Source organism: Prunus mume, linkage group LG1 (assembly GCF_029339155.1).
Source record: "Prunus mume cultivar Tortuosa linkage group LG1, ASM2933915v1, whole genome shotgun sequence".
Taxonomy (NCBI): Eukaryota; Viridiplantae; Streptophyta; class Magnoliopsida; order Rosales; family Rosaceae; genus Prunus; species Prunus mume.
The window spans coordinates 9,289,544-9,311,444 of NC_142698.1; the positions used below are offsets into that span (position 1 = coordinate 9,289,544).

The following is a 21,901-nucleotide window of genomic DNA, read 5'->3' on the forward strand; positions in this document are numbered from 1 at the left end:
ACATTCTGAGTCACCGGAATGGTCTTTAATGGGGAGATGTAAATGGATGTAAATATACATAACCGCCATGTGGATGTAAAATAAAATGTATATTTACATCTATTTTTACATCATTTGCTGGTGGGACCCACTCGAAAAAAGAAAAGAAAAATGAAGAAAAGTCAACATAAAAGGTTGGGACCCACGGCTACACCCCCGAATTTACACCCTCCATTGGAGCAAAAAACATATTTACACCTTCCGGAGATGTAAAGGGATGTAAAAGTGGCTTTACACCCCCGAATTTACACCCTCCCACTATGGATGCTCTAAGGACATCGTTTAAAGACTCAAACTGTTGTCTTATCCAACAAATATCATTGTAAAACATGCTCACAAATAAAAGTTGTCATAAGATCATCTCAGTCAAAAATTGACTTTGAGCCCTCTTTCCTTAAATAATTCAAAGGATATTTGTAAGCCTATACAACATTTAATTATGGATCACTTCACCAATTTTACTGAATGTGACTACTAAAATGGTCACATATTTGTCTCTTGCCAATACGCTTACGAGCATAACTCCCACATTATCCAATCTAGTCAATTTGACTTAATAATAATGATGAGTTTATTTTCCTAAATTTTGAGACAATTTTCCTTCTGTTAGGGGGAGAAATGACAGTTCCTGAAGAATGTCGTGAAATAGTGTTGAATTGGTCCGCTTTTGTCTCATCAAGATAATGCATATATAAAGTTATGAATATGCAAGCATAGATTGATATTCATGTATCACAATCCATCAACATGACAATAAGTGACTATATATAATGCATGCCTGGAGCATGATAGAAATATAGGTTCTAAAGACTTAACTCCCCAGAAGTAAAGATTATTTGAAAAATTCAAGCCTTACAAAAAATAACGTGCTATATGAGGTTATGATCCACATTTTCTAAATAATTCATCTTAAAAGAGATGCTTGTCCCATAAGTGACAACATAAGCCCCTGAATAAGCATTGGTACCCCAAAGCAATGAGATGCTTATAAATTATGTATGCGCATGCACATGAGAATTGTGCGATCACAAATCGATGATACATTTGGTTTATTAGTAGCTACTACAATCATCAAGGGCTATGATTATATCAAATCACATTTCATGAATGTCGACAAGTTAAGTGATTGGCCAAAAATGGAAATAGACAATTCCATTTATCACTAAATATGAAGTGTGGTATATTGAACCTATAGCTCAAACATCAAATTACAAATGTTAAGTATGAAGGTTATGGATTGGTGTTTGGGAAGTGAAATAAGATCACTAATATGACATAAAGTTTTCTGATAGAGACCTGATTTTAGTCTCCCATCTCATCGTAGATGCATCCACATTTCTATAAGTACAGTTGTTATTTTAATGTGAAACTTATAGTGTTAAATGCATATTTATATTTATTAAGACTGTACGGTATATGGAAAGATCCTCAAAACTCACGAAATATTTGAGATATATAGCATGAAGCGACCCCTTGAAGGATATGAAATACCACGATATTCTTGATTAAAAGTAAACACGAAGAGTTTGAGTATTTTGAATTCAAATTTGATATTGTTGTAACATATTCTAACTATTAGATTAGTTGTTGATGCTCCTAAAGAGTTCAATCATTTGAAAAGTGAAAAGCATGTTGAATACTGTAATAAACGATCATATATAAAGACAATGTTGTTTGTATTGCTAAGATCAGAGAATGGTTCATCAAAGGTGACATAGTTTCAGAAAAAAGCCAAGAGATTGGAGTTAAAACAATTCGTTTACAAGATAATGTAGCTTACCTTTTTACCAAAGATTTTTCTGAAGCCTAAATTCCAGAAGTTAACAAAAATCATGGGGATATATCAATCAAGGGGAGCATCTCAATTCTACTACATGCAGGACATATGCAAGTTGTACTCTTTTTCCCTTCAACTAGGTTTTTGTCCCATTGAATTTTTCCTAACAAGGTTTTAACGAGACAACATAAGCGTGTCCAACCATATCAATGATCCAAAAGAAAGTTGCACTCTTTTTCCCTTATCTTCGGTTTTGTCTCATTGAGTTTTCCAAGCAAGGTTTTTAATGAGGCAACAATGTCATTGTATGGTGGACATCCAAGGAGGAGTGTTATAAATCCATGGAATGTGGATGACCACCATAACATCCATTACCTCCACCCCTTATTGCTTTGTAACCTATGCCCTTATTATTGTAATTAGTAGCTATAAATTATGGGTGAAATGCCTGAGCCTATAAATAGGCACTTATCAAAGATGAATAAGATAAGTTGATACAAGTTCATAGAACAAATTCCTTATCTTTCTCTTCCTCTTTGCTCTCTACAATTCCCCCTAGTTTTATAACAAAAAGGAAGTTTTGAAGGTAGTTGTCTTTTATTTTAATAATAACTTCTCTTGGTTTTATGGATAACTGCAGCAAATGTTCTTTTCTTTTTGTTTTTATAATTTTTACTTCTAATTTAAATAAATTATGAATGTACTATTTTATCCATATTTAATAAAGGGTCTTCTATTTTAGTATTTTTATTAACCAAGGACAATTGTGGGATTTTAAAATTTTCACTTTTAACCCCACATGGGCCATATCCATATCCCCCAACAAAATCTCCACGCAAAGTCCCCCTTTCACATGGTACAACTACATGTGAACTTTTTTGGCACCCTTTTATCATTATTCTTTTCCACCCTCCCTTAACATTATTCTTTTCTTCCTCATTATCCTAATGGGTTCTATTTTGTTTGGACTATGAACTAGGTTTAATAATATATTAAAGGCTTAAAGGCTATAATGCCCCCTGAAACATTTGTCAAATCTCATTTTACCTCTTTAAAGTTAAAGTGAGCCACTTTGCCCCCTTAATCAAGGTTTGATGTTCCACATTGCCTCATACCATCAACTCCATCCAAAAGTCCGTTAAGTTTAATGATGTGGCAATGGTGTTTTAGTATTTTTGTGCACCTAGGTCTTTTACTCACCAATTTGAGTGGGTGATGTGGCAAAGTAGAGCATACCTCCCGCATGGATTAAAAAATAATAAACATTGTTTACTTTAAAAAATAAAAATACAAACATAAAGTTTAAAAATAAAATTTAAAACTTTAAAAAAATTATTGATTTTTTTCCTCTCTCTCTTTCTCTCTCTTTGCAGGGTGGGTTGCGATGGGGAAGGGGCTAGAGGGGCACGGGTCGGGAGGAGGGGAATGGGTATGGGGGTTAGGATTCTATGGGAGTGGGATAAAAAACCAGAGGGAGGGGTGATGGGTCTTGGTGGGTTGTGATGGGGAAATGGGGAGCAAAGAAGAAATCGGGAAGGAAGAGGTCTAAGAAATTGGTGGGGGATGGGTTTCTAATTTCTGTGTAGGGAGGGTGGATTGCGGATGGGGAAATGCATAAAGCACTAAAAAAGAGTTATAACGCTAGTTTATAGACCTTAGCTATCCCCTATGCAAGTTGTCTTAAACTGCCGAGGGTGATGGGTTTATGGATTCTGCGCTTGAGAAGGAGGTGGGGGTGGATTTGGTGCGATTGGGAGAGAAGGGAAATTTTTTTCTTTTCAATTTTATGTTTGTATTTTAATTTTTAAAATAATTAATTTTGTATCCATACTGAAGGTGGGCACTCCACTTTGCCACATGACCCACTCAAATTGGAGTAAATTACCTAGGTGCATAAAAATACTAAAACACCTATGCTATGTCATCAAACTTAATGGACATTTCGATGAAATTGACGGTAAAGGGTAATGTGGAACATCAAACTTTGTTAAGGGGGCAAAATGAGTCACTTCAACTTTTAAGAGGGAAAAGTAGGATTTGACCATTATTTTATTAGGGTGCACTGACAATTAAGCCTATGTTAAATTAATTTAACGTGAAGAGCAGTGCTAGTGATCTTTGTGCTTGTCTACAAAGTTGAATTTGGTATATAAATTGGGTGATGAGGAAGGAACTACTACGATTCTCCCTGGTGGGGTTTTGGGGGTTAAAATAAGCTCTCATACTTTATTGGGTTTATCTTTTGTTGCGGATGGATTCTATATTTGTGCTTTCTCGGTGCTTTTGAAGCCAGCATTCTTCATGGAACTAGTTCTTACCAAATGGGTATGCACATTTCTACTCTGCTCTTGGCTCATCTTCTCCGGAGTATACTCAGGTAGGTGAACTCCAATGCTTCAATTTCTTGAATTATTTGTTCTTTCTTGAACATGCTCAATCTTGTAACATATCAATATGAAGCAGAATTCATGCTCTTTTGCTTTCTAAATGTTATATGTTGTAATTGTTGATCCAAGTGGAGGGATTGCATGGGGACTCCAAAGTGAGAGGAGTGAACTTGGGAGGATGGTTGGTTGTGGAAGGTTGGATTAAGCCTTCACTTTTTGATGGCATTCCCAATGGAGACATGCTGGTGAGTTTTCTTTCTAGAATTTCTTGTTTTATTTTCAGAATTCTTTTTATTTTGTCTTCTGGGTTTTCGTTATTGTTTCAGCTGACCCATTTGTGGATATTGAAATGTAGGATGGAACACAGGTACAACTGAAGTCAGTGACCTTGGAGAAGTATGTCTCTGCAGAGAATTGGGGAGGGATGAACGTATCTGTTAGTAGAGATGTTGCATCTTCATGGGAAACCTTTACGGTACGATGCCTGATCAAATAGTTTATGCCAGTAGTTTTATGTTGATTGTTAACTTATAAATAGATCTTGAGTCTTGTCCGATTAAAAGTATCCATTAAGCCCTTTTGCTCACTTCCTAAGCCCTTATGCTCAGTTTTTTCCCAGAAATAGGAGGGACAGACTAGAACCATAATGATTTGAAAGAACTGAAAAACATTCATTCAAAAACTCAATCCCCTTTTCAGAAATCTGAAGCCGTTGTTAGGTAAAGGGGCCACTGATCTCATGAAAGAGCTAGCAACCCTTATCCTAACTTGGTAGAGTTTGCTACATGATTAGCATGAGGTAAAACCTTTGGCATATCAAACACCTTACATTTAGCTCTTTATAGATATATAAGACTTTTCAGCGTTAGTAGTATGAGATTTTTTGAGTTGGTAATGAAAATAAAAATCCGTTTATTACATAGTTATAGTTCAAAATAGTCTCTCTCTCTCTCTTCTTTCTGGTTTCTGTATTATAAGGAAGGGGAGTTAACTATGTATACTATAAATATATGCTCATTGGACTCTAGAAAATTGTGGTCCTCAGTTTATTTTGGTTCATGTTACTCATGCTTATGCTATGTGTTTTCTGTTCTCTTGCAGTTATGGAGAGTTTCTGAATCAGAATTTCAATTCCGCACCTTGCAGGGCCAGTTCCTAACATGTGATGGCGAAGGTTGCTCTTTTTCTGCAACTGCAGAATCACCTTCAACATTAGAAACCTTTTTCGTTGAAAAGTATAACAATGGCAGAGTTCACATCAAAACAATGAGTGGTACGTATTTGCAGGTATGATCCTTTCTACTGTGAAAAGGATGAAGAAGACCCACATTATTACATTTAGAGTGAGGAATTATGTGTTTTCATGCTATTAGTTCTACCACGATTCATCTAAAAGTAGGTTTAAAACCTTCGACTATAGAATTTTTCAGCTGTTAGTGAAACAGTTGTCAATCTCTGATTTCTCAGCATGAAATATTTATGTTGGGAAATCATTTATACTTTGGGATAGTTAATTTTCTGATTTAAACATTTTGTGTAAGTTGATATGTCAAGTAAGGATGATGTTTTTCAGAATTTTCAGTTAAATTTAAGAGAAATTTGAATCAGGGTAATTGAGATTCTTATGCTTCATTGCTCCATTTGTTTTGAAGAAATGACTCAAAGCAGAAAAAATCTTCTGAAGGTGACTTATTCCAAGAAAATTTCAATTGTTTGGCTTGCATGAAATTTCTGTGAAATGAGTGAATCCCTAATTATCCAATTACAGTTGATATTTTTGTTAAAATTTATGAACATTTGAGGAATTTTTCCACAATGTCATTACCAAAGGAATGCGTCGAAAAAGTTTCTAGTACTCCCTTAAAATATTCATGTCACCACTTAGCATGGGGCAGACTTTATGAATATTTATTTTTCTAGGGATCTATTGACATGGCACCTAAGAATCATTATCTCATTGTCGATTGCCTCCTCATAGACTGTGACTGTCTAAGAATTCAGTAATAAAGAATTATCACCTGCAGGCTACAGTGGAAAATCAGCTCATCGCAGACTATCCAGGGAAGCCAGGATGGGATGATAATGCAGCCACATTTGAAATGACCATTGTTTCTAATAATTTGCATGGAGATTACCAGCTGGCAAATGGATATGCACACAATAAGGCCAAAGAGGTTCTTAAGGTAACTGTATGTTACTTTCTAGCTGCCATTATAATGGGTGATTTACATCCTCTATATTGTTTGATTTGATTAACTTTTTTGAATGGTATGCACATACATGTCAGAATCGAAGCGGCAATAATTTTCAAATCTAGAAAAAGGGAAACAATTAGAAGGATGTGTATAATATGCTTTTCTTTTAGAGTGGTGATTTCCCCACTCCAATTTTATCCACTTACGCTCCATTTTATAACTAAAAAAGGAGCGTAAGTGGATAAAATTGGAGTGGGGAAATCAATACCCTTCTTTTACTTTACTGATTCTATCTATATAAGTAATGGCAGAGCAATGTTCAAAATGGGAGAATAAATTTTACTGAAATATGGATGATAGAAAAGATATTCAAACATTTTTAGGATTTGACTCTTGCAATTTTAGTACCTATTTATTCCTTGTCCGCACATATTTGGCATCTGAATTTGGCTGTCATCTAGTTTTGCTTCCTCAAGTTTCTTGTTCTGTTATATTTGTGGATATTGTCTTCATTGGTCAGTGCCAAATGATTATATGTTCTTGTGTGTAAATTTGAATATTCGAGCATTATACTTGTTTTGATGAGAGCATCTGATTCCTATTGCTTTTTTCTTCTGTTTATTTATTTGGTATTGGGACCTTTTTAAACTGTAGAGACATAGAAACAGTTTCATCACTATAGGAGATTTCATTTTTCTGTATAAACATGGAATAAACACTGTGAGGATTCCTGTTGGCTGGTGGATTGCCTATGATCCTGATCCTCCTGCACCATTTATTGGTGGAACTTTGGAAGCTCTTGATAATGCATTCTCATGGGCACAGTAGGTCTTTCTTCCACCTAATTCTGTTCAGACTATTAATAGTTAAAACATCACATTCAGTTCTGATGTCATACATTAGAACTTTCCTGCAGAGCCTATAATATTAAGTGCATAATTGACCTTCATGCGGCTCCTGGCTCCCAGAACGGGATGGAACATAGTGCTAGTAGAGATGGTTCAACAGACTGGCCTAATCCAGATTACATTTCACAAACACTGCACGTTATAGATTTTCTAGCTTCCAGGTATGTTCTTGATGTGTTTTTGAATTGCTACACTCTGTAACCTCTTAGAGAGTTACACACTTGCTTATGCCTTTGAATATTATTTAACAGATAAAATTATAATGGTGGGTGAGAAGCATGCAAACCGTTTCGTAATTTGCCACTAATTTACCATCCTGAATCTTTGAGTGTGCAATTCAGGGATGCCAATTCATTCTGTGTTTCTCACACACAACCTCACATGTCTAGACACATGTTATGCAAGTTGCAAACATGTTCTAGGTTTTCCTCGTAATATTTTATATCAAACAATGTTCTCTAACACGCCTGAAAGTAATCTCCAATTTTGTTTCCCTTACACTTTGTAGCTTTTAAGGATTTGAATATATCTACTGCTTTAATCCAGGGCCCCTCAATAGTTCAAGAATGCCCAACATGACTTCTTTCATTTGCAGGTATGCAAGACATCCTGCTCTGCTGGGAATTGAGCTTCTAAATGAACCATCTGCAGCTACAGTTCCATTGGATATTTTAGTTTCATATTACAATCAAGGCTATCAAACTGTTCGGAAACACTCATCAACAGCTTATGTAATAGTTTGCCAAAGAATTGGCAATGCAGATCCATTGGAAGTTTATCATGCTAACATAGGCTCGCGTAATCTAGTGGTGGATTTGCATTATTACAATCTTTTTGATAATTTCTTTGTTAATATGAGCGCTGTGGATAATATACAATTCATATACAAGAGCAGGGAAACTCAATTAGAGGCCCTGAACAGTGCAAATGGTCCACTTGTTTTTATTGGTAAGGCAATATCCCCAATTCCCTTCACCTAAAAACTTTTTTCACTTCAAGGTCTTATATTTTGGTTTTGGTATTAAATCCGAGCCTATAAGTTATCAAGATTTTTTTATCTGAAAACTCATCTTCTATAGGTTTCAAGTAGTTTGAGCTATAATAGTTGAAAACTGGATTTCTTTGTAGGAGAGTGGGTGAATGAGTGGAACGTGACAAGCGGCTCTCAGAAAGATTATCAAGACTTTGGGAGAGTCCAGTTAGAGGTTTATAATGCTGCTTCCTTTGGATGGGCTTACTGGACACTGAAAAATGACAGACCACACTGGGATTTTGAATGGAACATTAGGAACAACTATCTCCAATTGGGTAATTGTCTAGACTTATTTGTTCTTTTTGCTATAACATGACCAATGCAGACACACACGTAAACCGTACTAAATTAGTCTTTGATTACATCAACCATGTTAACAGAAAATTATTCATATTTATGCAGGTAATTCACCCAAGAAACGGAATGTTATCGGTTTAGCGTTGCTGGGCTTGACGTATGTGTTGTTCTATCTGCATCATACTTTGTGACAAATCATACCTGAAATACATCACGGCTCACCACTTGGAGAGATATCTAAATGCAGATTTTCTTTTTTCTGCTCAACCATCACATTGATATTGTTTTGCAAAATTGCAGATCCAATAAAATTGTGGAAGGACGGAAAATGTCAATGATTCTGTAACAAATTTGAGGCTATATGTGTTACACTCTTTGTCAATGATATATGAGGAAATTTTCTCCCTAATCTCTCACACTACTTTGCAAAACATGAATCTCAGCTAACTAAAGCCATCTTTTATAAACCATAATGTAGAGTCTCTTGACCACCTGGCCAACAAAAAGATATCCTAGAAAAAGCACCAACAAAAATCCAAAGTAGGATAATGGAAGCTCAACAAATCCCATCACGTCCCCCATTGGTGTGAATGGAATTGCAATTCCAATGGCAGAAATCAGAACCGTAGAACAAAGCACAGGCCATGAGGCAAGGTCCTGAATGAAGGGAATTTTCTCGGTCCGGATCAGGTGGATAATTAGAGTCTGCATGAGAAGCCCTTCAATGAACCAAGCAGAATGGAAGAACATACTGTCATCCACACCATTAGCCTTATAATAGAACCAAAGGAACAGAAGTGCGCTTACATCAAAGAGAGTACACACAGGGCCATTCCACAAAATGAACATGGGTAAGCCTTTCTGGGACCATTTTTGTGGGACTTTTACAGCATCTTCTTCCATTTTGTCCCATGGGATTGCAATCTGGCCCACGCTATACAAGAAGTTCTGTGTAAGAAGCTGTCGAGGAGTCAACGGTTCATACTTGAGGCACACAGTTGCTATGAGAATTGAGAGAACGCTTCCTAGGTTGGCTATAACTGACATTTTTATGTACTTCATTGTGTTCCCAAATGTGAGCCGACCATGCTCAACGCCGGCGATGAGGACATTAAGGTCTTTCTCCAGTAAGATAATGTCAGCAAAGTCTTTTGCAACTGATGCTGCTGAATCAACTGATATACCAACATTGGCTGCATCCAGGGCAAGTGAGTCATTTACTCCATCCCCCAAGAAGCCAACAATGTGATTACCAACCGTCTGCAACGACTGCACAACTCGGAGTTTCTGCGTTGGGGTGAGTCGAGCTAGTACTGTTGCTCTTTTAACGGTCTCATGAAATGACTCCTGGTTGAGTAGCTCCAGCTCTGGCCCTGTAACTACATGGGTTGTTCTGATACCAACTTCCTTGCAAACTCTTATAGCTAGGGAGAGAGAGTCACCTGTTAGTACTTTTGCTTTCACTCCCTTCTCTGCCAGCCGCCACAGAGCTTGCTTTGCTGTGTCCTTGGGTGGGTCAAAAAACGTTATGAGGCCTAGGAAAACCATGTCTGATTCAAAAGTTTCATCATCGTCTTTGCGCTGATAACTTTTTCCTGCATTATCACAAAAAATTTCATGTTAGTAAACATTTTAAGGTAGCAGAAATCTTTTTCTTTTTGGTGTGCCGTTCTCACATCTCTGTTCGAGTTCAGCAAATACCAAGGTCAAGGACTTTATATAGGAATAATTAATCCACAGTGGCTTGTTTAATATTTTAGCAAGAAATTGTGTATTAGATGGACTACTAGGAAACACGCAAAATTTTGAAAGAAGCAAATGCACTGTATTCATTAAATGCAGAAGTTGAGTAAGAAAGAAATCCAGACACACCGTATCAAGGCTCTTTATTGCTACTCCTATAACTCCTAGTCCCTCATTGCTTATTTCTTCAACCATATTTAAAATCCTTTGGTAGTGTTCAGAAGTGAACGTTATATTTGTGCCGCTGTCAACATCCTCTATAGAAGAACAAATTTTCATTATTTCTTCCAGAGCTCCTTTTGTCACCATGACTCTGTCAAAAACATGACGGCTTTTGTCTTCTGCTTTTCTTTCCATGATAATAGACACTCTTCTTCTTATGAAATCAAAAGGAATCTCATCTATTTTCTGCCACTTGGATGGCTGGAACCTGTATCCATTGGTATATACATGTGCCAGAATTGCATCGTCGAGGGGATACTTCTGATCGGTCTTGAAATAGGAGTTAAGGAAAGCAAACTGTAAAACCTTTTCTTTGGATAACCCCCAGCTGTCAATATGATTAACCACTATTGCACGGTTCATGGTGAGTGTACCAGTCTTGTCAAAGCATAAGATATCCCTGTAACAAAGAAAACACAACAAATTAATATGGAAGTTCAAGTTCAAAAACTTCTACGACAATAAATTTCAGAAAATGATAAAGCGATATGCAAGAGTACGTATTCTACCTAGTTTTCTTTCATGTTTTCTGCAAATGGAAGGCAAGTTGGCTGCTACAATTCTATTATGCAAGAGAATTTCAGGATAGCACAATGCAACACTTAAAATAGTTCTCTGAAATTCAGATCAGGCATTGCTCTACATTACAATTTGTCAAGTTTTTAACTATATCTCCATTTCAGCATAAAAGAGAATTGGATTGAGAGCCACAATGGGTCCCCTTCAGTTTAACATCATATAGTCAAGTACCGGTGAATTTGAGTGTTAATTATCTGAATCTAACACTCTTAAGTCAACATCACTCCCCTCCACCCTCTTCAGGAAAAAAAACAGAAAAAAGAAAAAAAGAAATCAACACAGGACTAGTATAATCCGATGAAGCTTGCACTGGAGCTTGACAAAATGCATACAATGTAGTACATAAAGGCCTAGCCTTATATGCACATTTCCACATTAAGACGATTCTATCCATTCCAAAAGCCACCAAATCATCATCATTTCAGGCACTTATCAGTTTGTGGTAAGATTTATCCTTCCACACAAATATGTCCATATATATATAGTTATGTATATACTCACATAGATCCCATGTCTCGTATTGCAGATAAGCTTTTGATTATGCATCTGTCTTTGGCCATAGCAAGTGCTCCTTTTGCAAGACTTGTGTTAACAATGAGAGGAAGCATTTGAGGAGTAAGTGCACTTGCTACCGAGATTCCAAAAAGGATGCTCTCAGTCAGATCATGAGATGTGGTGTAGTCAATTACAACTATGACGGTGACTGCAACTAGCATAACAGCAACCAGCACGTAAGATATGCGGCGGACACCATCCTCAAAATCATTTGGTGGTTCCTTCTTCCCTATGTTTGAAAACATGGTGCTCATGTATGTCTTAGATCCAGTGGAAACAACTAGACCAGTTCCGCCACCTGATACCACATTCGTTCCCTGAATTTTTTATATAACAGCAGGAAATTATATAATTGTTCAGTAACATGCAATATTACCAAAACATATTAAGCAGGAAATTCCTACTTAATCATGAAATTTTTTAAAGAAATGTCTTAATCCCAAACTTTTTCAATTTAAGAGTTGCAACCTCTGATGTTACGTGTACGGTATTGAAATGTTCCGGCATAATTTGAACAATTTAAGGCCTTATTGTACATACCATGAAGCAAATATTCTTCAGATCAAGCAATGGAGTGCTTTGATCTTCTTTGATATCAGCAGTTTTTTCAGTTGTCCAAGACTCTCCTGTTAATGATGACTGGCTGTTCAAGAAGCATGGAGTGATCACTTAATCTAAAAAAGGAAGAATGACATAAAAGAACTCAAAAATACTCATTTATAAGACAGAAAGCTTTACAGGCACTGTACCTTACGACAAGGTGTTTCGAAGATAATAATCTCACGTCACCAGGAAAAAGGTCTCCAGGTTCAAAAATGACAATGTCACCAGGAACAACATCTCTTTGGTCAATCTGTACCACTAGCTCCGTCTGGTAAACTCTACCTGCACATCTTTGAACTTTGACTGGGCACCTTACAAATTCTGAAAGCTTCATGGCCGCTTTTGAACTGCCATATTCCTGAAAGGAACATGGAAATCTCTCATTTGATTGAAAGATATGGAACCTATTTGATTGAACAAACTAAGCAAGAAATACCTGATAGAATCGGAGGGAGACACTTATGAAAACCAAAACAAGCATGATACATCCATTCGGGCTGTCGCTCGTAAAGTATGAGATTACAGACAAGACAATCAATATGATATTGAAAGGATGGAAGAAAGCATTCCACAAAATATGCCACCAGCTTGGAAAAGAATAATCAATAGGAACATTCGGTCCGTTTTCCTTCAATCTCCTTTCAGCTTCAGCAAAGCTTAGTCCTGCAGCGAAGCGAAACTCCAGAGCTATTATACGATTGCGAGGAGCTACAACTTCTTTTAGCCTTATAATTCGTGCTTACATGAAAATACTGCAAAATGCACCAACCTAGCCTTATAATTATCAAATTCAACTGAGAAATTTGCCTATATCTTGGCATTTCATAAAGCAATTCAAATTCAACTAACTTCCCTATACGTTTTATGGATCACCATCCGTATAACAATGGAGACAACCATGTAATACATTCAGTCAGTCTCTTTTACAAACACACTTGCATCTATCAGAAAAACAAATCTCAAAGTTCTCATTCCCTAATAACTTTGGTTAAAAACAGAACAGATAATTAAGGTGAGTAACTAAGGACACTAACCCCTTTCTGTGGATCGAACATACTCGAAAACCATATCCTTGTCGGACTGCGCCAAGGCGTATATCCAAGCGTAGAGCTTCTCTTCTGCCTCAGTCCTTGACCCTCCATCAATTTTTCCTGCACATTCCACAGAAACAGCACAATCCCACATCAGAAATAGCTCCAATAAGAGAAAATCCATTCATGCATAAAAACAGAACAAGCAAAAAACTTCAACAAACCTCCAGACATAAGCCTGCGCAAAAATCGAAAGACCTTGCTGGCGGCGCCATCTTTCTGGGTTTCGGATTTGTTTACCAAGTTTTGGCGAGCTGGATTGTAGTAAGGAAGGTGGCTGTGATTATATGAAGTAAAAATGGAGGGGATTTTGAACCAGCCCATGTTACAAAATTAAGCAGTAGCAGTTGGGAATGAGAGAGAGACATCAATTGTCTGACTGAGGACAAGTGAGAAGAAGAAGATGAGAAAGTCGGCATTTTTATTGGAGGGTATGTCTGAAGAATGGATCTTTGAAGAGAAGGTAGAGGGAGAGAGAGACAGGAGATAAACAAATTAATTGTGTGTGAATTTTGGGTGGTTTTTTGGAGCTTCTTTGCTTCTCCTGAGGTTTTAGGATCAGTTTCTCTCTCTAGGACTTTGCCCCAGTAGCTTCAACTACCAGACTTCAGATGACGGTTAGGTTGGTTACAAAGTTGGCTGAGTTGCTGCCTCTCCCAAAGTCATCGCCAGTTGTCAAGACAGATTTGTCCTGTTGAGATACCTGTCAACCAAAGTCATAGCCCACTCAACCTAGAGATATACTTCAAAGTTAAAAGCGGCATTGATTGGGTTTTAAAATAAATAAAATGCCCCCATATTTTTTTTAGTAAATTAATAATGAAGTACAAGAGAAACACAACAAAGAAAAAAAGAAAAAAGCATAAAAAATAAATAGAATGAGAACGAAATAATTCATATTATTGATTTCATCTGCGTTTATCAACACACATACAAAATTAAAAAGTGTAGGTTTACGTCACAATCTGTAATTTAATTTTAATTTATTCTCTCCCTTATTAATTATTTCCCTAAATAATGACTTTCTTATCACACATACGGAATCAAAAAGTATGCAGGTTTCACCACAATTCATACTCCAATTCCTATTCTTCTCTCCCCTACTGAAAATTTCTCCGATTCATAATTTCCTCCATTCAAGTAAAAACGGCATTAAAAGTTATGTCTTACTTACTTTTTCATCCCTATTTAAAATAGTTCTAACATTTGAGAACAATAAACAGACAAAATTTATCCAGCATCCAAGTGTTAAAGTTATATAATTGTGTTTCCTTTAAGAATACATGATTAGCCGTACTTGATTAATTTTAAGTAGGTGATCAATAATGATTACGTTGCCCATCATTTTCATTTAGGGGAGTGGTTTTCATCCCATCTCATGCAGAGCAGAGGCAGGACATTCAAAGCATTTGGCGTCAGACACCGAGCCAATAAGCTGAGAGCTGACAACAGAATAATTTCTTAATTTCATTCTGCTGAGGTCGGTTCTCAAGTAGCCAATAGGCAACTAACTGCCATTATAAATAATATATAATCATATTCCATGCGTTTTACACCAGAAAATGGATATTGTGATTTTGTTGTTTCTGTAATTCTTCATTCTGGCTTGTACTATAACTAATATACTATACTTTTTTTGGGCAATACAATTTGACCGCATTTTACTTTGTTAACCCAATAGTTTGGTATTATTTGTGAAATGTTACATCTTTTCTACTTTTTTAACGACACTTTTTCTAACATAATAGTTAGTTCTTTTTGTTTCCCTTTAATATGATGTGTAAGTTACTATTTTCTCAAGTCATCGGAACTAGCTCCGTTGGCCAGGGAATGTGGGATTAGCTCCGTTGGCAAGGGAATGTGGGATAAGAGGTTAGAATTAGAATAAGTCATGAGTTCGATTCTCTCCAAGGTAATGAAAGTGAAAAAAGTTACATTATGTATTGTATGATTAAGATTTAATATTTGCATCTTGGAGAACCATTCTAGTGGTTAACAAATCCAAAACATGATTGAGATTGCCATGATCATAAATGAGTTTCTAGTTCTTATTTTATTTTATTTTATTTTTTGCAGATATTCTAGTTACATTTTTTAAATTTATATGCAATGCAATGTTCCCTGGAATCTTCGGCCTTTCAGAAACAAATGAGTTCCATACTCCTATCCTTCACTCACTGCAGTGAAACGAAGAAAGGACCAGACAACTGTTTGAAGGAGACATAACAGGAAAGAGTGAATTCTGTAGACTATTTTGCCTCCTGGTAATATAATATCTCTATCATATGGAATTAGTCACATATATAATTCAATCTGATAAAAAGTACCAAGGCTTATTAATGTATTCAATCTACACATAGTGATGCCTAACAAAGGTACTGCGTTAAGACAAGCGTCTGAGGCAATCAATCAATGTATCCGTGTGTTCAGGCTTCCCGACAGATATGCGAACATAACCCCTCAACTCTTTGTTGTTGTAGTGACGAATCATCACACCCATTTTTGCTAGGTCCGCCTGTATCAAAATTGAAACCATAGAATGTTCAAACGAAATACAGAGTACATGATTCAAACGTTATACAAGTTTGAGGGGTGCATAGCAGGTTAAGAACCATTTTTCTGGGCTGCCCATGAATCAAACCCGATATATAGCACATGATACAACCTCAAACTGTCTTTGGTAACACCAAAATGTTCAGGGCTGTCTTTCTAATTTACAATTGACATAGTTTCTAGCATTCGGTTCGAATGGGTTCTCAGGTTCTCTATTCTTTTTTGAGAATCTACATTCTCTATTCTTAGCAAGCCCTGTTAAATAGTACTTGACAAGCCCTGTGAAGTGTAGCTAAGAATTGCATCATATACTCCCTAGAGAAATCTTCATAACTTCTATTATATTTCATACAACTTGTTATTTACTGAAATATATGACTTTTGGCTTTCATAACTAGTCCAACCAGGAATACACTCCAACTTAGGGGAACTACAAAAACTGCAGATATTCCAAGAATTCTATAATACTGAAGCTTTCATTTCAGTCCCCTATTACTGGAACCCTAACAATATGAATTGGTGGATTGCAATACATTGGGTGCAGAACCAAAAGTTTTCTAAGATGATGATGCCATGCTATAAGAAGTAAAAAAACTACCTTCAGCTTCTTAGCATCCACTCCCGATGTAACCTCACAAAGAATAAAATTGGAATAGCTTGGATATGGGTTGAGAAATGGCAGCTCCTTTAGAAGGTTGTAAAGCCTCTCCCTTTCTTGTAGCAAAGCGTCTTTCACAGTCTGGTACATGTTGAAACCCATATTAAATATAGTGACAAGCACAAATGATACCTTCTCGGACCTAGTCTTGACATAGTTCAATTATTAAGATTAACAGGAACAGGAGAAATCCAAAGATTCTTAACCTCAAGATATGTGGGATTCTGCAATGCTGCGCAAGCAGAAACTTCAGCAGTAACAGACACATTATATGGTTGCTTTGCTCTCCAAAGATATTCAATGATGGTCAATGGAAATGCTCCATATCCCACGCGGAGTCCAGCTAAGCCTGCACCATTTTCACATTCCACAAAAATTTAACCATTTACAAAAAGGTTGAAACTAACAAACTAAAAATTTATACAACACTTGAAAGTTTGGATTGCAAATCCTGTTACTGGAAATTGATTAGTTCCAACAGTACCAGAGCTGAACTATAAACCATGCCATTGTGATCATAAATTCTTTTATTAACAGGGTCAACAGTACCGAAACAAAATTATATCGACCAACATACAAGTTCTCAGAAGAAAATGATTTCACAAAAGAAAACAAGAAATTGTTGTTCATAGAATATTGTCACTAGAAACTTATTGACAGGCTTGATACCAAAATATTGTCAGTAGAAATTTATTGACAGGCTAAATAGTACCTAAACATATCACAAAAATCTTATTGCTAGAAATTTACTGTTAATAGTACCCAACCAGAATTATAACAAGAAATTTAAGATCAAGAATACCAGCTCGTTTGCTAAAAGTCCGAAGAACAATTAGATTCTCATGCTTTTTCACCCACTGCATCCGTGATTCAAGTCCTGAAAACTCAATATATGCTTCATCCAGCACCACCAGTACAGGAAGCTCAAGGACTTTCAAGAGAATCTCGTCACTGATTATACTGCCATAGAATAGGTAGAACAAGAAAAATTAGTGTAAAATTCATCTTTTAGACACAGTTTCTGTTAATATAAAAGGAAAAAAAAGGTCTTCAGAATCAAATTTCAAATCTTAATACCATAGATTATCCATTTTATTAATAATTTTTTCAGTGAGTGGCCTAGACAGTTTCATTAATGGACTATATAATATAAAACACACAAGCGCCCTCATTTCAATCTTGGGACATAAGAATAACAAAACTATGCACGGAAAGAAACAAGTTTCAGTTACCTCCCATCTGGATTGTTGGGAGAAGTTAGGAATATGCATTTAGGTTTTTCCTGTACAACAACATCTGAAATGACGTCTACATCCAAGCTAAAATCCGACTTCCTTGGCACTGCAGGGTTCCATTGAACACTTACAGATTATACACACATACTGTACATCAAAGTACAAGAGCTGCGGTACCAAAAGTTTCATTTGTATTCAAGGATAAAAAGTTAAAAATATTCTAAGATAAAATTACCAACAAAAAATTAAGCAGAATGCCATCTTTACCTTTAATGACAGAAGCCCCATTTACTGCAGCATCAAATTCATACATTGTGAACGTTGGAGGGCAGTCAACAATCTTGTCACCAGGATCAAGCACACATCTTCAGCAATATTTTAATCAAGGACAAAGGAAAGACAAAATCAGGGGCTGATAGACAAGAAAAAAAAGGATAGCATGGTTTGGAATCTTATACAAACATAATGTTTCATTATAACCTCATAATCAAATCAATGAGCTCATCCGCACCACACCCAACAAGAATATAATCAGATTCAAGCCCTGAATCCTTTGCAAGGGCAGCACGTAACCGACGGCTTTCAGGGTCAGGATAGATATATGGGAATTTCAGTGCACCCAAAGCTTCAAAAACCTACAAACAATCTGAAATTGCAGTAAGGACATAAAGGGGTCTAAAAAAGCTTGGCATGATGTCACTTAACACAGGCTGGAAACCGATAAACAAATAACTCCACCACATCATTTGTAGTATAAAAAATTATTGTGCTTAAAAACCAAGTACAGTGGCACATATGACTAACCTCCGGAGGAGGACCATAAGGGTTTTCATTTGCATCTAATTTGATGATGTCCTCAGGCTTCCTTCCAAGTTGGGCCGACAAAACCTGTAGCCAAAGAAACTTAGTCACTAGTTGGCCAGAAATTTACCAATTGAAATAGTTATTGAGAGATGTCTAATTCAACCTACACAACCATCATAATGGAACCAATTATGTATACATATTCACCGGAATCAGAAGAAACAAAAAGAAAGTCCAGACTAACCGTTTCTTTAGCAGACTGCATAAATACTAATTTTTGAAAATACCATCGACCGTAGAAGAGAAATACATCCCCACGGGGACAAAGACCTAACTTTTACTTGTTTAAATAACATTTAAGATTAATCAAGATCAGGTACATTGAAGCAGAAAAGAAAATATGTTATGCAAGCATGAGATTCTTTGGCACTCAATCCAGGTTTATTAAGAACAGGCTACTCTAGGTCAATTTTTTCAAAAATTTCTGACTAATATTAATTATGCATTGCAGATGCTAAAATCAAATATTAGTTCACAGAAAGTTACTTCTCAACCAAACTTGAATTTCTGGCTCATTTAAGCCAAACTTGAATTATAAATAAGATGCATTATACAGACAACTGAATCGAGATAAACAAAAAGAAACTTATAAGCAGCCACTGCATCCTTTTAAATTATATACAATTAAAACACAAAATAGAAAATTATCTATAAGCTCAATTTTCACCAAAAAGTAAATTGCAAGAGCTTTATAACTCCGCATCAAGCATTATCAAGTCTAGCTCAGACCTCATTCACCATTTTTCTCAGAAACGTTCACCAAAACTCCGAAAAAAAGACTTCAAATCGATTCAAAGAGGGAAAAGGATGCGTTTAGATTGAAATACCTCAAATGGCAAAATGGACTGATAAGGAGACAAATTCCTCAAATGGGGTCGAATGAACGAGTCACCGGTCAAACGCTGTTGAACCTCACTAACTTTTTTCTGCACAGGGGTTGTGGAAGCCATAGCCACCACCGTCCTCTTGTTCCCTTCAGTTCCACAACTGGGTCTGCGACTGATGCTGATATTGGTCAATCGTAGTGAGGAAGCGTTGTATATATCAATCACACCCATCAGCATTAACCTCGCGGGTGGATGAGGGCTCGGAGAGAAGGTTGGTGATGGCGGTGACAACCTGTGCTGTTGACTGGTGGCGGCGGCGGCGGAAACGGGTATGATTCAAATGGAGGGAATTGTCTTAGGGCTAAACGGTATTACTCAAACCGAATCTATTGATTAGGTGTTGGAAGGTACAGGTGATTTCCTTCCAATAGCCATTGTTTTTGCGCCACGTGTAAACAAATAGTATTGATAATTTTTTGGCTAAAAGTCACTTTTGGTCTCTGAAGTTTGACACTTCAACTACTTTTGACCACGTAGTTTCAATTCCGTCAATTTTGACCATGTAGTTTAGTATTTGTAGCAATTCAAGGACAAGTTAGTATTTCACAATTTCTTTGACGGTGCAAGGGACAATTTCGTCAATCCAAAATCCATGAGCATAAAAGCTCGTCTGAAACTCCCCTAATTTCATATTAGGGCTTAAAATTGGTTATTTGGGTTTAGTGTTCTTTTAAAATTGGGTTTAGTAGTTGAATTTCAAGCCCTAATATGAAATGGGGAGAATTTACGCTTAAGTGTTTTGGGTTGACGAAATTGCCATTTGCATCATTAAAGAAATTGACAAGAATACTAACATGTCCTTGAATTACTACAAATACGAAACTACAATGGCAAAATTGACCGAATTGAAACTACAGTGTCAAAAGTGGTTGAAGTGCCAAACTATAGATACCAAAAGTGACTTTTGGCCTTTTTTTTTTTTTTTGCCAAAAGGCACTGTCCTTGTAGGATACCTCTTTCTCACTTTTCATCCCCGTAGTTTCAATTTGGTCAATTATACCCTTGTAGTTTCATAATTGTAACAATTATAAGGAGAAGTCATGAATTTCTTCCACGGTGTCACGAGTATTTCCGTCAATTCAAGGAAAACTCTAAGATGATATTAGCGAGGTTTTGACTTTAGGTTTTGTTGATTAATGAATTGAAAGCTAGATTGGGAATGCTCTTATTTTTATTTGCTACTTTGGTCACTTGGGAATTTCATTTCAATGATAAATCAATTGCATGTTTGTTGTTTGCAATTAAAAATAAATAAACTTTAAGTTTCTAATTTTTTAATAGAAAATGAACTGAAATACCACTAACGTCATGAAAGGAATTGACAGAATTCATGACTTGTTCATGAATTGCTATAATTATGAAACTACAAAGGTACAATTTATCAAATTGAAACTACAAGGACGAGAAAAAGAGGTAAACTACAAGGACCAAACGTGACTTTTAGCTTAATTTTTTAAATGATTAGGAAATTGTTTGCGTATTATACACGTATGCACATATTTTTATTTTATTTTATAAATATAGTAAATTGAGCTTAGACCCATAAAATTCATTTTAAATCACTTACAACCATTTCCTTTAGTTTTCTATTTAAAATACCCAAAATTTTCAAATAATACCCGATGACTAGGATCCAACTAAGCAAGTTACCTAATATAACTTAATATTTAATTTATTATATTTTTCGGATTCCAAAACTACCCCCTATTTATAATTTAATGTGTTATGGAGGGTGTAACTAATGACACCCGTTGAATTTGGAAATATCTCCAATTGTAATGGATGTATGAACTAATTTAGAAATTTATTTGAAATTAAATATTAAATTCCACATTAAAGTATTAGTAATCTATTTTACAACATTAATTCCTAAATTTAATACTGATAGTACATCCTAATTATGTTGAAAAATAATTTGATAATCTATTTATTGTTTTATTTTTAAAACATTTTTTTTAATGAACCTATTTTTTCTCCAAATATTGTACCTATTTTTTTTCTTTATTACTTGTTTTATGAAAAATAATTTGATCATCTTTTTATTTTTGTTTTATGAAAACAATTTCTTTTTAAAATGAGCCTATTTTTTCTCGCAAAATAATGTACCTATTTTTTTCTCTAATAATGTACCTATTTTTTCTCTCTCTAATAATCTACCTATTTTTTCTGTCTAATAATGTACCTAGTAAAACAATTTACCTAGTATAATGTACCTATTTTTTTCTCTAAACAATGTACCTTTTTTTTTCTCTAATAATGTATACCTAGTAAAACA

At 35.8% G+C, this 21,901-nt stretch overlaps 3 protein-coding genes across 3 annotated transcripts; 1 reads left to right on the forward strand and 2 right to left on the reverse strand.

Moving 5' to 3' along the window:
- Positions 1-3,892: 3,892 nt before the first annotated feature.
- On the forward strand, positions 3,893-9,045 carry LOC103334125 (putative glucan 1,3-beta-glucosidase A). Its single transcript, XM_008237068.3, has 10 exons — positions 3,893-4,193; positions 4,333-4,448; positions 4,559-4,678; positions 5,305-5,490; positions 6,228-6,386; positions 7,053-7,222; positions 7,315-7,467; positions 7,902-8,254; positions 8,435-8,614; positions 8,742-9,045. The coding sequence occupies exons 1-10, from the start codon at positions 4,118-4,120 to the stop codon at positions 8,825-8,827; spliced, it is 1,599 nt and encodes a 532-aa protein (XP_008235290.2). The 5' UTR covers positions 3,893-4,117; the 3' UTR covers positions 8,828-9,045.
- Positions 8,918-14,005, reverse strand: LOC103334108 (uncharacterized). Its single transcript, XM_089053499.1, is given in 8 exon segments — positions 8,918-10,231; positions 10,505-11,001; positions 11,682-12,052; positions 12,276-12,378; positions 12,485-12,696; positions 12,775-13,001; positions 13,373-13,489; positions 13,594-14,005. Coding segments are annotated over 8 exon segments (2,835 nt in total). The 5' UTR covers positions 13,754-14,005; the 3' UTR covers positions 8,918-9,083.
- Positions 14,006-15,681: 1,676 nt separating this feature from the next.
- LOC103334135 (histidinol-phosphate aminotransferase, chloroplastic-like) lies at positions 15,682-19,954 on the reverse strand. Its single transcript, XM_008237080.2, has 9 exons — positions 19,567-19,954; positions 18,680-18,763; positions 18,356-18,510; positions 18,143-18,240; positions 17,873-17,981; positions 17,443-17,600; positions 16,847-16,989; positions 16,581-16,721; positions 15,682-15,944 (listed from the first exon to the last, which is right to left on the reverse strand). The coding sequence occupies exons 1-9, from the start codon at positions 19,801-19,803 to the stop codon at positions 15,813-15,815; spliced, it is 1,257 nt and encodes a 418-aa protein (XP_008235302.1). The 5' UTR covers positions 19,804-19,954; the 3' UTR covers positions 15,682-15,812.
- Between the last annotated feature and the right edge of the window lie 1,947 nt (positions 19,955-21,901).

Excerpts from the sequence above, each read along its gene's own strand:
- LOC103334135 (XM_008237080.2), bottom strand. The coding sequence starts at position 19,803 with ATGCTGATGGGTGTGATTGATATATACAACGCTTCCTCACTACGATTG. Across the intron at positions 18,764-19,566 it reads AGTCCATTTTGCCATTTGAG|GTTTTGTCGGCCCAACTTGG; the intron begins GTATTTCAATCT and ends CTTTGGCTACAG. Across the intron at positions 18,511-18,679 it reads CTTATGGTCCTCCTCCGGAG|GTTTTTGAAGCTTTGGGTGC; the intron begins GTTAGTCATATG and ends GATTGTTTGTAG.
- LOC103334125 (XM_008237068.3), top strand. The coding sequence starts at position 4,118 with ATGGAACTAGTTCTTACCAAATGGGTATGCACATTTCTACTCTGCTCT. Across the intron at positions 7,468-7,901 it reads ATAGATTTTCTAGCTTCCAG|GTATGCAAGACATCCTGCTC; the intron begins GTATGTTCTTGA and ends TTTCATTTGCAG. Across the intron at positions 8,255-8,434 it reads TGGTCCACTTGTTTTTATTG|GAGAGTGGGTGAATGAGTGG; the intron begins GTAAGGCAATAT and ends ATTTCTTTGTAG.